The 13,142-nt window shown below is 49.7% G+C and overlaps 4 protein-coding genes across 4 annotated transcripts; 2 read left to right on the top strand and 2 right to left on the bottom strand.

The window, feature by feature from the left end:
- The first annotated feature begins 47 nt into the window (after positions 1-47).
- On the top strand, positions 48-710 carry EV420DRAFT_1523463 (uncharacterized protein). The gene is made up of 3 exons (XM_060472296.1): positions 48-123; positions 174-371; positions 425-710. Coding segments are annotated over exons 1-2 (198 nt in total). The 5' UTR covers positions 48-122; the 3' UTR covers position 371; positions 425-710.
- Positions 711-840: 130 nt separating this feature from the next.
- Positions 841-5,211, bottom strand: EV420DRAFT_1329923 (uncharacterized protein). The gene is made up of 4 exons (XM_060468798.1): positions 4,810-5,211; positions 2,449-4,754; positions 1,883-2,398; positions 841-1,830 (listed from the first exon to the last, which is right to left on the bottom strand). The coding sequence occupies exons 1-4, from the start codon at positions 5,120-5,122 to the stop codon at positions 1,228-1,230; spliced, it is 3,738 nt and encodes a 1,245-aa protein (XP_060334707.1). The 5' UTR covers positions 5,123-5,211; the 3' UTR covers positions 841-1,227.
- Positions 5,212-6,087: 876 nt separating this feature from the next.
- EV420DRAFT_1523460 (60Kd inner membrane protein-domain-containing protein) lies at positions 6,088-7,912 on the top strand. The gene is made up of 7 exons (XM_060472295.1): positions 6,088-6,178; positions 6,230-6,283; positions 6,339-6,453; positions 6,502-6,538; positions 6,584-7,345; positions 7,396-7,509; positions 7,565-7,912. Exons 3-7 carry the CDS (start codon positions 6,404-6,406, stop codon positions 7,748-7,750), a joined length of 1,149 nt encoding a protein of 382 aa, XP_060334706.1. The 5' UTR covers positions 6,088-6,178; positions 6,230-6,283; positions 6,339-6,403; the 3' UTR covers positions 7,751-7,912.
- Positions 7,913-9,125: 1,213 nt separating this feature from the next.
- On the bottom strand, positions 9,126-12,341 carry EV420DRAFT_1523452 (ATP-dependent protease La). The gene is made up of 6 exons (XM_060472294.1): positions 11,617-12,341; positions 10,550-11,562; positions 9,887-10,501; positions 9,588-9,830; positions 9,482-9,529; positions 9,126-9,425 (listed from the first exon to the last, which is right to left on the bottom strand). Exons 1-6 carry the CDS (start codon positions 12,200-12,202, stop codon positions 9,219-9,221), a joined length of 2,712 nt encoding a protein of 903 aa, XP_060334705.1. The 5' UTR covers positions 12,203-12,341; the 3' UTR covers positions 9,126-9,218.
- Positions 12,342-13,142: the final 801 nt, after the last annotated feature.

Genomic DNA, 13,142 nt, shown 5'->3' with positions numbered 1-13,142 from the left:
CCATTGTGGGAAAATATAATTCAAAACTCCGGTTAGGGGCCTGGCCTGGAAGGACTACGCCTCTTTCTAGGTTCCTACCGTGACCTTCGACCCTTCTCGCGACTCGCAGCCCTTCCTCTAACAGTGCGCTGCTCTGCTGCACCGCCAAATACAAACTGAACTCCTTTTCGCAGTGTGCAACCAGCAAATCTTCAAATACGTACAATGTGGCTGCAAACGCGACGGGCTATTCGAGCAATGTGCTGAGCGAACAGGCACGATTGCGCGATGCGATAAGATCGAGACCAACGTCCTCAATGTTGTCGAGACGTATTGTAGGAAGCATACTGTGCCAACGACAGCTGTGACGATGCAAAAGTACGCTGTCTGAGGTCAGTTCTTTCCGTTAAGGATGAGGGAGAGGCCTGACATTCGCACCCTCTAGAACCCGCCCTTGTTTTCTGTATCACTTGAATTTCTCACCTCCGCACGCAGCATTTAGAAATGAGGATCCTTTTCTCTGGACGATATAGCATATACTCGGTCTTTTTCGACTCTGCCCAGCATTTTTATCAGACTCCCAATCTCTGTATCGTCTTTCTGTTCTTGCGTCATGCCTTGTAGCTCCACGCCTCTCGCCTTTTTCTAATTCTGTACCTGTCTTGTATGAATGGCTGGTTGTCTACTTGTAATGAATATATCAGCGAAGAATTTGTGTGCCTTTCTGGCCAACAGCAGACGGTCGGACTTCTTGCTCAAAGCAGCTGGATGCAACATGAGTTCTTACCGAGTATGAGGTGTCTATGCCGCATAGAAAGCGACGCTGCCTTCAAACGCTTCATTTCGACATCAATTCATCTGGGAGTCAAACCTGATAGATAAAATCTGGAGGAAAAGCACGTAGCTACCTTCATATTGGAACAGTTTTTAGGGCAAGTACCCGTATACGAAGCAAAGGCTCGACGACGCAACCAAAAGTAATTTCGGACATACAGATACTTGGATAAGTATTACGGTACAAGCTGTGAATCTTAGGACAAAAGGATATGTAACATAAAGCGCCTACGCAATAGAAGTTTTAAATGCGACAACAAAACTTGGGAGATATCACAGCGAGACAAGACATAGATATACATATCGACAATGACATACGGATAATGTAGATATCAAGAGTGTCCACACAGCACATAAATCTGATAAATAAGAGAGGTGAGGGATATTTATTATTCTGCTTAAGAGAGACAGGAATCAGGCAAAGGTCGGTACCTGCGACTTGTTTTCCTTTTCCTCTCCCTCGGACACCGACGCAATAGAGCCGGGCACAGTGGTTGGAACCTTGACCTTTGCAAGAGTTTTCTCCAAGGTCAGAGAGGGCCGCCGGTGAGGAGTAGAACTCGTGGAAGTGGACAGAGAAGGCCGGCCAGAAGTAGAACGAGAGAGGGTAGGAGGTCTACCTGAGAGTGATTGGCGGAGCTTGTCGGGAGGTGGACCCATCGATCTTTCACCAGCACGCGAAGATTTAGAAACCAGGGGTCCTGCTTTCGTCGATGAGCTTGCTGCAGGTGTCGGGGTGCTAAGGCTGTTCATGCGCGCACTTTTCATCAGGGCCGGAGTCTTGCTGACTATTGGAGTCTTTGCGACAGCAGAAGGCCCCATTTTCTCGAGCGAAGGTCGACTGATGTGGCTGGAATTCGACATAACACTTTCCCTCCCCGAATCTGACATGACAGACGGCGGTCGTGAACGAGGTGTAGCCATCATCGATTGGCGTCGTTGAGGGTTGGCTTGATTAGCCGCCGGGCGAGCAGGAGTAGAGCCAGCTGTACCCTGCACATGTAGTTTCCGTTTGATCTATAAGGCATGGTAAGCTGACAGTTAAATAAAACAGAACGGAGAAACATACCAGCTCTAGTTCTTGTTGTTTTGCATCCAACGCCATATTCAACCCATCAACATCAGAGCGGTCTTTCTCCCTCTCCTTGTGCATCTGCGTCAACTTCAAATCCTTGTTGGCGCTATCCTGCTGGAGCTCCTGCATATGCCTTCGCAGACGCTCAACCTCATCCTTCAAGGCACCAACGTCCTGTGCCTTTTCCTTCAGCGCCATCTCTGCGCACGCTTTGCTCTCGCCTTCACGCCGGGCTGCCTCTTCAAGCGCCCTGGCGTGTTCTTCCTGCATGCGTGCCATTTCCTGGCGCATATTCATCTTCTGACTATGCAGCTCCTCCAACTCGGCTTGCCTCTGCGCACTCCGACGACTGTATTCAGCCGCCTCTTCATCTCGTTTGCCTAACTCATCCGCAAGTCGTGTTATCTCGCTTTCATGCTGTTGCTCAAGCGCCGCAATCTGTTCATCGCGTTCATGAAGGCACTGGGCCAGATCTGCAGCACGCTCCTCTTCCTCCAGTCGTTCATGAAGCTAGTATACGCAGATAAGACTTTATTTCTTAGAACAGAAAAAAGACGTACCTCATCTCGCTCCCTCTCGAGGTCGGCATTACGATCCCAAAGTTCTGATACTTGCTGCTCGACTTCAGCGCGCCTGTTGACACTATCGTTGTAGTCGACCTCCATTCGATCAATCTTAGCGTTTAGCTCGGCTACGTCGACTTGAAGGACATCGCATTGTTTCTCCAATGTCGTCTTCGCCGTTTCAAGTGCCTGTATCTTATCCGTAGCAGCCTCCGAAAGGCGCCACTGGGATTCGAGTTCAGCCTTCACCATACGTAGTTCGTCCTTATCATCCTTGGCGTCCTTCCTGGCAGCCTCGGCCTCACTCTTCAACGCCGCCTTTTCTATCTCGAGTCTCTCAATCGCAAGGTGGAGCTCCTGGCGTTCTTGGTCCCACTCGGCCTGCGCTAACGTGTATCGCTCCTTCTCGCCTTCCTGCTCCTTCTCCTTCTCCATCATATGCTTCTTGAATTCATCGTCGAAAACAATGCTGACGTTGCCCAACTGCTCGACCTCCTCCTGCAAAGGCCGGAGACTCTTTTCGAAACGTTGCTCCTCTTCCTCCTGAGTCCACAACGCTTCCTTCAGTCTCATGACATCGTCAGACCTTTCCTTCACCAGAGCTTCTAATGTGGCAACCTCCTCTCGGAACATTTCCTCCATGCGCCTCCAAGATGCCTTCTCCCTCTCCAGATCTACGATCCTCTTCTGAAGTGCCGTCAAGGCTTCCTCGCTGCAGGTATCAAGCATACTTCTCTCAAAGCTCTCTTGCCTCGCACTGTCTACCTCGTCCTCTAGGTAGCGGCAAGTTTTCTCTAACTCGGCAACCTTCTTTTTCCACGCTCGTAGGACGCCCTTGCGTTTCGTATCTTCCTTCTCAACCTCCGCAAGTTTTTTTCCCAAGATGTCAACGAGTTCGTCCCGAGCGCGAAGATCTGTCTCGTACTGTCCACAGAGCTCCTGTTGCAGCGAAAGCTGCGTTTGAAGAGAGAATAGGACGTTATCTTCTTTGGAGGCCGTTCGTACATGACTCGGAGCACCGCGCGGAGGTGTAACTGGGATGTTGGCCTGCGGGGTATAGTACGTCTTTGCACCTGCACTGAAGGGATCAGGCTCGGGTGCCTTCTCAGAGTACACAACGAGATCGGCAGACGATTCATCGTTAATATCTGCCTCTGGTTGACCCTTTGAAGAAGCGTGGGAAGAAGCAGAGGTCGTGGATTTCATTAGCGACTGGAAAACGGTATCGTTCAGTGCTCGACTTCGGTTTTTGTTGTCGGAAGAATGAGGTGAGTCGTTAGAAGGAGCGGAATTCTTTGCGTCGTTAGACGTGACAGACGGGGCGGTGGACGCATTAGAGGACCGTTTGGACTTATCGTCCATAGAAAAGAAGACTGTTTGACCGAAACTGAAAGACTGGCTACGGTCATGAAGAGGGGCAGACCGATTCAGAGACTTTTCTCTAGAGTGGAACACTGCCTCATCAACTTCGATAGGAACGGCGTTCTCTTTCTCCTCCTCGGTCTCGGCTGCTCTTTCTTTGCCTTTCCCCTTGTTAGCGAAGGGCGTAGAAGTCATCGCTTTGCCTTGGAAGCCTCCTTGAGCAACATTCGATTCGTGGGTATCGCTTCCTTTGGCAAGTGATGGTTCATCCATAGAAAAACTAAGGCCGGGCGGCGCGAAATTGGGAAGTTGGATATCCTGAGAAACGTCGAATATGTTGGAGTTATTTGGGGCAGAGGGAGAGGCGAGTGCTGGTGTCGAAGCGTTTTCCTTCGGTGAAAAAGGCGAAATGGGGGAGCTTACCCCGCCTATGGGGGAGAAAACTTCACCCAGAGAAGGACGACCCGCCTTAGACGAAGATGCGGAACGGGGAACAGCGGTCAAGGCATTCGGGAGTGGGCTGAGCTCCTGAAAACGGTCTGTGGGTGACCCGTTGAGTAGCGGCTGAGATTGTGACTGAGGCGAGAGCTGTTGCATTGGCATGGAGTCTGAGTCCATAGATTGGTCTGGACTGATCGTTTTGTACGCGTCCCGAGAAAAGAAGCGAACGTTCTGGCCTGTACCAGGGGTATTTGGTTCGCGCAGGATAGAACGGACGGAACCGTATCTAGGATCGTTAGGATCCTCGTTATGAGATGGCTGAATAGATTCATTCTGAGATTTGTTGAGGATATCCAAAGAAGAGCGTGGTAGTGTAGGGGTGGGCGTAGATCGACCAGCATCCATTGATGGTCGTAAGAGATCTTGGGAGGGGCGGCGCCCCATATCAGGGGAATGAACGGGACGTTCAACTGTGGCACGACTGAGTGAGCGTTGAGATTCTATATCATTAAAATGTTCATATAGCACAAACGGAAGAAAATTTCGAGTACTCACCATTGCCTATGAGATCGAGAGATGACTTTACCTTCTTCGATAATCCAAGCGCCAGTGGCGATGGCGACGGCGCCCTTATGGAGTCATCGTCTTTCCCCTTGTTCGTCCGTCTGAATATAGAGCGCCTTCCATTCTTCGAGGGAGACGCTGGAGGACTGGGCACAGAAATAGAGGTGTCCGCCTCTCCATGGAAAACGGACATGTTGGGATGCTGCTCCAACACCCTCGACATTACATCAGTTTGGTTCCACGATGAGTCCTGATCATCGTTCGACGGCCGATATTTGAGAGCATTGGTGATTTTCGACCACATCGCGAAAAGAAAAGGTACGGCAACAGGCCAGGTAACCTAGAGGGGATTGAGATGTTGGTTGCAGGAACGAGCAATGTGATGGCGCCCAGGGCCCTGTTGAATCAATCAACATTGCCAAACACTGAAGTGGCTCGCGTTTTCATTCACACCACGTGATCGCAAAGCGCACAGAAGCGGCGGTGGCATAGATTCTTGGAACTTTCGTTTTATCAAGTTTATGTCACTGTGAGTCGCCCACGTTTATTTAATTATTTGCTTGACAAATACTATCAGCGAACAAGCAAACGTTTCTAAATCCTACATAGACTGTTGCTTCCTGCCAATTACTGGTCTAGGTCACGGGAAAGTTGTATCATGCCCCATAGAACGAATACGATTAAAGCCTGGAATTGCACCGTGAATCTAACTCACTGCTCTTATGCAAGTCAACAAAAAGTCAGAAGGAGTCCATTCTGGAAGCCAGCGCTAGACAGGTAATACGAGAGTACTAGTCTATGTGATTGGAATTTGGATCCTCGACGGAAGCTTATTGCACAAAAAAAGGTGTATTATAACGTATCAAGATGTTACCTCTGCACAAATATATCAAGCAGACGCAGAGCATCGAGAATCAAATTCAAACCAAGCTTTTATATGGTAATACTTCGAACAAGACTTCTCGAAAGCAAATAAAAAGATTAACTTGTAACTTGCGCCCCTCCGGAATGGGGGGTGGGGGTTCGATTATCCCGCTACTGGCAATACCTGAGCTTTGGGCTGAGGCCACTGCTGAGGTTAGGTGTAGTAAGTCGATAACCATGGTAAAAAAAATCGGAGGCTTGTCACAAATGGATGAAAAGATGCTCGTACGTATGCATTGCTAATAATACATCAGTCGTTTTGTCTGAATCGATAGGCCTACTCGACTGTAGGAGGATTCCGTCGGTTACTAATAAAATCTCCTTCCGTGAAAATTGACACAGCCACATACAGGTACTTACCGGAACCCTCCACTGGCACCACGTCCGAGTCGCGAATTCGGCCCAGTTTGTTTTACGTGCTCTGAGGACATTCAAGGTAAATTACTCTCCTTGACTGTGCATTCTTCCAATTGATAATCCTCCAAAGTCCCTTTACATCTGTCCAGCACGCGCAAGACGGCAGCAGCAAATTTTCACTGAGGTTTTTCTTCGATTCTCGTTCGAACCTCGAAGCTTGAATTTCTCATTTATTGTAGGCAGGAACATTGCTGGCAGTTATACACACAGAGTACCTCTAATACCTGTGCACATACCCGTCGGGATGATTCGTTTTACTCGCGGTGCCATCAACGCTAGACTGTATGGCAAGAGGTACATTGCCATAATTTTACCCTTTCGCTTTTGAATTAATGGCTTTAGAACACCGCATGCTCGTCTTCTCCCATCTTTGACACAGGTGTGCCTCATGCTATTGCGATAATGCCAATTGAACACAATGCAGTCACCCAGCTTGAAATTCGAGCGTCAAGCGCGTATCGCCAGTCCTGTCAGTCGGAATTTCTCTCTATGGCCTTCATTTTCATCGAAGAATCCAACACCGCCACCACCTGAACCTCCTGCTGCCGACGTAGCCGATGCTAACATCCCTACGGAAGAGGTCCTCCCCTCAACGCCTTCGGAAATATTTGCTTTCCCAGAGACAATTCCTTCCGACATTGTCGAAACTACCACTGCAGTTATCGCTCCTCTCCAGCCCGGTGATTTGGCATCCATGGGCCTTGCAGCGTATACCCCCGTCGGCGCGTACCAGTCCTTCCTGGAATATCTAAACTACACCACCGGCCTTCCATGGCTCTGGACAATCGTCGCAGGAGCAGCTATAATGCGAACGCTTGTTATACCCTTCACCATTGGCTCGATGAAGCAGACTGCACTGATGCCCCTCGTGAACAAGGAAGTCATGCCTCTCCGCGACGAGATGCAGCTTGCCGCTGCCAGTGGAGACCGTCAACGCCAGATGCAAGTCTACCAGGCGATGCGAGATGTGCAAAAAAAGCATGGTATCAGCTTGGGGAAAACCTTCTCTGGTATTTTCTCCCAGATGCTCGTTTCGATTAGCGCGTTCCTGGGGGTGAATGGGATGTGCAAGTTGCCTGTACCTCAACTGACGCAGAGTGGAGTGTCATGGGTCACGGATCTGACAGCGCTACCTCCAACTGAACTGTCTGTCGCGTTTGCTTCCACAGTTCTCCTTCAAACCCTGGTGCGTGCCGCGGTTTGCGTTATCTGACTTTTCTTAATGCCACTCTCCAGCTCGCCTCCCGAGAGCAAGATCCTAACGACCCTAGAGCTATAACGATGAAAATATTCACCGCAATCGCGCCAGTTCTTTCATACTGGGGCATAACCCATTTCGAGATTTCAGCGGTAAGCGGAATGCTCCCATCCATTGAGTTCTATTCAGCTATCATATATTCTCCAGGGCACTGTTGTCTCCATGTTCGCTTTTTCTTTCGTCCATATCACCCAGACAGTTATTTTACAAATAGCGCCTATCCGTGCACTAGTTGGTCTCCCTCCTCTACCAAGCCGGACGAAACCCAAAATTCTGGAGGAAATTCCCGTCGCTCCCCGAAAAGTACAGACACCTTTGAAAAGCAGGCATTAATTAGAACCTCTAATAATGATTGGACGTCCATGAACCCCCCTCATTCCGCTATCATTGATTGCGTGTATGTTGTGAACCTCACTTGGACAATGGAATGCCTTAGCTTCATTTTAAGAGAACAAGAACAGAGGATGCGTTAGCACGCGGCCCAATTGAAACCGGATGTCATTGTTCGAAATTTAACAGCATTATTTATAGATAGCTCACGTACGTCTGCACCGTGCATATAAGAACTGTGCTGCACATCGCGCTTCTGTATCGCGTTCCCACCATGTCACGGACATCTTGTATGTCCGACTCGGAGTCTTTTCTTTCTTTGCTATACGACTCCGAATCGCAGCTTTCACAGTCGCTGGCAGGATCTCTGAAGCACTCGACCTCAGCCCCCGTGTTTCCACTCTACATGCGATACATCTAGTTCACTATCGATGCCAAGAAGACTCTAGCTGATCTAGATGATCCAGAAGTAGACAGTATCACTCAGGACATGAAAGGGAAGATATAGTTTGGATGTGTAGTTAAGGTCAGGCTTTCTCAATCCGCTTGCAATAAGCTCATTATTATCCAGGCAATCGGAGCATGGGATCCCAAGTTGACAAGTACTTACATACAGCTCCTTGCACCTGGACCACCAGAACGGTTTACTGGCATCAAACCATGGGCATCAATACCACTATCCTCTCAAGTCGAAGATCCTCGAACAGATTGGGAACCCATTGTTCACACCAATAATGTTTTCCCGATCCCCGGATGCTGCCCACTGGACTATCCTCCCCACCGTGAAATGCAGATTCCCGAAAGAGTGAAAAGAGGGTAAGGATGCACCATACATGGATATCTGGATGCCCACGGATCGTGTCTTTTTATGACGGCTAAATTTGATGGTATGAGTACTAGCCAGGAGCCTCTGGAATCAAAGGATGCAGCCGGAAGGAACGTTGGCCCGAGAATCATTCTGCCTTGGAGGCTACGATATTTCGTCTAAGTTCACTATTGATGATATCGCCGACCCTAGGGATTTCTTTGAGGAACAACAGTTCCTCTACAAGTGTTTACTACTGGCCTGGCGACTTGCAACTTGCTTATACCTACCACCCGCAGGTTGGAACAAGAATCCTCGGCTCGCCAGCGTGAAAATGTTCGTCCTGCCGAAGAGGCCATATCACAAAAAACGACGACGTCTCACGCAGAATATAGGTCCGGCCATCGGAGATGGAAGGAGAAGTGGTTCAACTATTTCTCTCAAATTCGCCGTTCCGTATCATCAATCGCTTCCGTCGAAAAGAGTGGTCATGCTGGTAGCACAGATGACCAACTCCCTTCTCACGATAACTACCTGCGCATATTGCAGACGGTAGAAAGATAAAGGTACAAACAACAGTTATATGAGCGGGAATATTCCTCGATTGATAGATACACTTTATAGTACAACATAGCCTTATTTACAAACACGAAAGCATTCCAGTTCTTACAATCTACTTTCCATGACCACGCTTCCTCTCCTCCAACTGAGCGTCGCCGGACCAAACGCAGCGTCCAGCGCCTCTCGGATGTTCCTCACAAACACAAACTCCATCTCATTCCTGATCTCCGGCGCAACATCGTGTTCTACGTCCTTGCGGTTACCCCAAGGAAGGATCACCTTGGTGATATGTGCACGATGGGCACCGAGGACCTTCAAAGTGTAGGCTGTCAATCACCGTCCAAAGATAGAGCGCTCCATAAACTCACCTTCTCCTTGATACCGCCCACGGGGGTAACATGTCCTCGGAGGGTCACCTGTATCAGACATAATTTGAGTGTTCCTTTTCCTAGAAGCCATACAATGTCAATATACCTCTCCCGTCATGGCGATATTCGACGGAACAAGCGCTCCGGTCAACAACGATACAAACGCGCATGTCATTGCAACGCCAGCACTAGGACCGTCCTTCTTCTGCGCGCCCGCAGGTAGGTGAAGGTGGATATCAATAGGATCCGGACCCTTCAGTGGGTCCTGACTACGCGAGTTCGTAATCCCGAGGTCATACGCGTGCGTCTTAACCCAGCTCAAGGCGATCTCGCTGCTCTCTTTGATAACCTGAAACTCGAGTCAGTACAGATATAACCGATAATGAAAACAATGAGATATCTCACATCACCCAAGCTTCCCGTCCTCTTCAGACTGCCCGTTCCTGGGACCGCGATAGTTTCCACAGGAAGAATACCGCCTTCACCCTGGCCCATGACCACCAAGCCAAATACAATACCCCTGGCTTCTTCCCGCTCCTTCTCTTCGCCTTCCCACCGTGAAATACCCAGCATCTTTTCCAAATCGCTCTCCTCAACGACAGGCGAATAGGATTTTCCCTCGGAACCATCTGTCAATAGCTTGCCATCCGTGAGAAGCCTCTGCTCGCCATGGGACACGTCCTCGTCGAGGTGCTCAGCCCATTCCACCGCTTTGTGTCTCACGACGGCTCCAATTGCCCTATCCAAACTCCGCACACCTGCTTCCCGAGTGTACCGTGTCGCGATATGCAGCAGTGCTGGCTCCGTTATGCTGACTAACTCCTCCTTCAAGCCGTTCGCAGTAATCTGTTTGGGTAGCAAAAATCGTCGAGCAATATGCATCTTCTCATCGTACGTGTAGCCTGAGAGCTGAATAATCTCGCAACGATCCAAGAGTGGACCCGAGATTGTGTCAAGAGAATTACTCGTGCATATGAACAAGATTTGGCTCAAGTCGACAGGAACGTTAAGGTAATGGTCCTGTTAGAACGATTAGTACCTCATCAGAATAGAAACAGAACAACTCACGTTGAAGGCATGATTCTGCTCGGGATCCAGTACTTCCAATAATGCCGCTCCAGGGTCTCCGTGGAAGTTGCTCTGGCCAATCTTGTCAATCTCGTCAAGCAGTAGAACAAAGTCCTTCCGGCCGGCCTTGCGCATGGCTTGCACGATGAGGCCCGGACCACTGGCGACGTAAGTCCGCCTGTGACCTCTGATCTCCGCCTCATCACGAACGCCACCCAGTGAGATCCTTTGGAAAGGCCTGTCCAGAGCTTTGGCAATGGACTGGCCCAAAGAAGTCTTGCCTACACCGGGAGGACCTACGAACAGCAATATCGGCCCCTTGACATTCTGCGCGCGCGATGGAACAGACTTGGCTGTATACGGAATGAGAGCCTTCTCCCCATCCATCTGTTTCGTGTCAACTCCAGAGATCATCTGAGTGTCCGCGTTCATTTCCTTTAGCCGGACCACAGCAAGATACTCAATTAACCGCCGCTTGATCTTCTCCAGACCAAAGTGATCTCTGTCGAGCTGCTGCCGGGCGCTGGTGAGGAAGGACTTATCCTTCATAAGAGAAGCGCCTGCTGGATGCGACGACCACGGGATGGATGTCAGCCACTCAAGGTAGTTTCGGATGACTCCATTCTCTACGCTGCCTTGGGGAATCCTCTTCAACCTCCTCCATTCCCGAACGCCCATCTTGCGTTCTTCCGAGCCATGATCCATGGCTTCAATTTTGCGCTTGAGGTCGGCCAGATCGTCGGCATCATGTTGCTCGTCGTCATCGAGCTCTGAGCCTGAAGATTCGGATGAGTTGGGAGAGTTGTTGCGTGGAGAATTAGAGGTGAGAGAATGGAGTTCGCGCTGAATAGCGGCGAGTTGTTGACGAAGAAAGAATTCTTTTTGTTGTTTGGATAGGGACTCGTCAACAGCAGAAGCGATCTTTTTTGAGACTTCGGAAATGGAAGCTTGCTTCAGGAAGATATCCGTTGCCAGTGAGAGCCTGGTTTCGGAGTCGGGAGTGCTGAGAATGGCTAGGAAAGATATCAGTTGATAAGAACTGAAGCTGTATTGAATAATAGACGCACCGAGTTTGTCATCATACTCTCCATTGATGCTTCCAATGAGAACATCCGCCATCCAAGGAGCTCGTGCATCGGTGATGTCGTCAAGCATGCTGGCAATCTTTTGATAGCCCTCCTTTCGCGAGGATTGCACGGCATCAGTAGCGAGCCTGTCGAGCAACCTCAATGCACTATGTTTGAACTTGTCAACGACATCTCTGGACGGTATCCGTTCAGTGGGCGGGTACTCAATTTCGTGGACGGGTAGAGTCGTCTCCAAGGATGTTGGAGCCGTGAAGGGTGCTGTAAGATGTACCCGTGTGAGGCCATGGAGCGAAACGAGATAGGGCTGGCGAGGATTCCGAGCTGGAGGACGCACGAGCCGGAGGACGCGAGTTGCCGTACCCCATTCTGAGTAAACAGGAGCAGAAGAGGCCGTAGGGGTGTTTGTGATGGGAACAGCGGCGACAACAGGTAAGGCATCCGACTGCTCAATTAAAGCTAGAACGGCCTCTCCCTGCTCCTTGGACAGCGCCATGGTGAAGCGAGAAGCCGGGAGTAGTATCAAGGGATGCGGCAGCTGCAATACCGGAAGTTTCGAGGTAGCCATGATGGATGTAGCAGCGGCAACGATAGTAAAGCAAGTAAAAGGGAATGACAGGCAACTTGTAGAATGTGGTACTGAACGACAGTCAGTCAGTCCTCGAAGGCTCCGTCAAGTAGTACCCCGCGTTCACACGTGACCTCCCTTTTCAGAAATGAAGGCACATGTTTTTCCCCATCGACTGCCATGATGTTCACTCCGTGATTATTGATACCTTGGTGACCCGGCCGGACAGCTGATGTACATGCATGATACGGTTATCTATCAAGACATGCAAAATTTTACCTCTGGGTTCACTCTTGGCTTTGAAAGAAACCATTTCTTGTTGTCTCACGACTGCCTGCTGGTCATCAGTCTCCCAGTCCCAAAGCCTGGCGGAACGGACGGGCCTTTGTTTTTACATAGCCTACTAATCACTCATTCTCCGTGAACGGCCTGTCAGCACAGGCTGACGAATAGTACCGACAAAAAAGAACTCCATCTGGGCCGACCTTGATTCGCCGGCCACAATGGGACGAACTATTACTATTGGCTTTGCTTCCATCAGTAGAAGATGCTCCAAATTCCTATTAGCCTTCTGAGCCCACCGCAACCCATGTCATTTCCGCTGTTCCCAGTCAGCTTTTTGTACTTATCTATCGAGAGGTTCTCTACAACTGGTCAATCACCACCTTTCCATCTGTAGCAGGTGGACGCCACATTGAGTCTGACATTTTGTGCATGTCAATTAGCCGCTCCTTTCCGTGGGCCGGTCTACTCCACACTTTGCATCATCTTCAAACCACTGGGTCATCTTTCCAGCTGTAACGACGTAGAAAGCCGGTAGGAGATGATCGATGAAGACGGATGTTCTCTTCGACAATGTTACGCCACAGTTCTGTCCCAAAGACACCGGACGGGAACGACTTCTACCGCGTCATCTAATTTATTCGACATATGAACAGGC

This window comes from Desarmillaria tabescens, assembly GCF_030435595.1.
Source record: "Desarmillaria tabescens strain CCBAS 213 chromosome Unknown EV420scaffold_8, whole genome shotgun sequence".
In the NCBI taxonomy this organism is placed as follows: Eukaryota; Fungi; Basidiomycota; class Agaricomycetes; order Agaricales; family Physalacriaceae; genus Desarmillaria; species Desarmillaria tabescens.
This window is presented reverse-complemented; position numbering and strand designations above follow the sequence as displayed.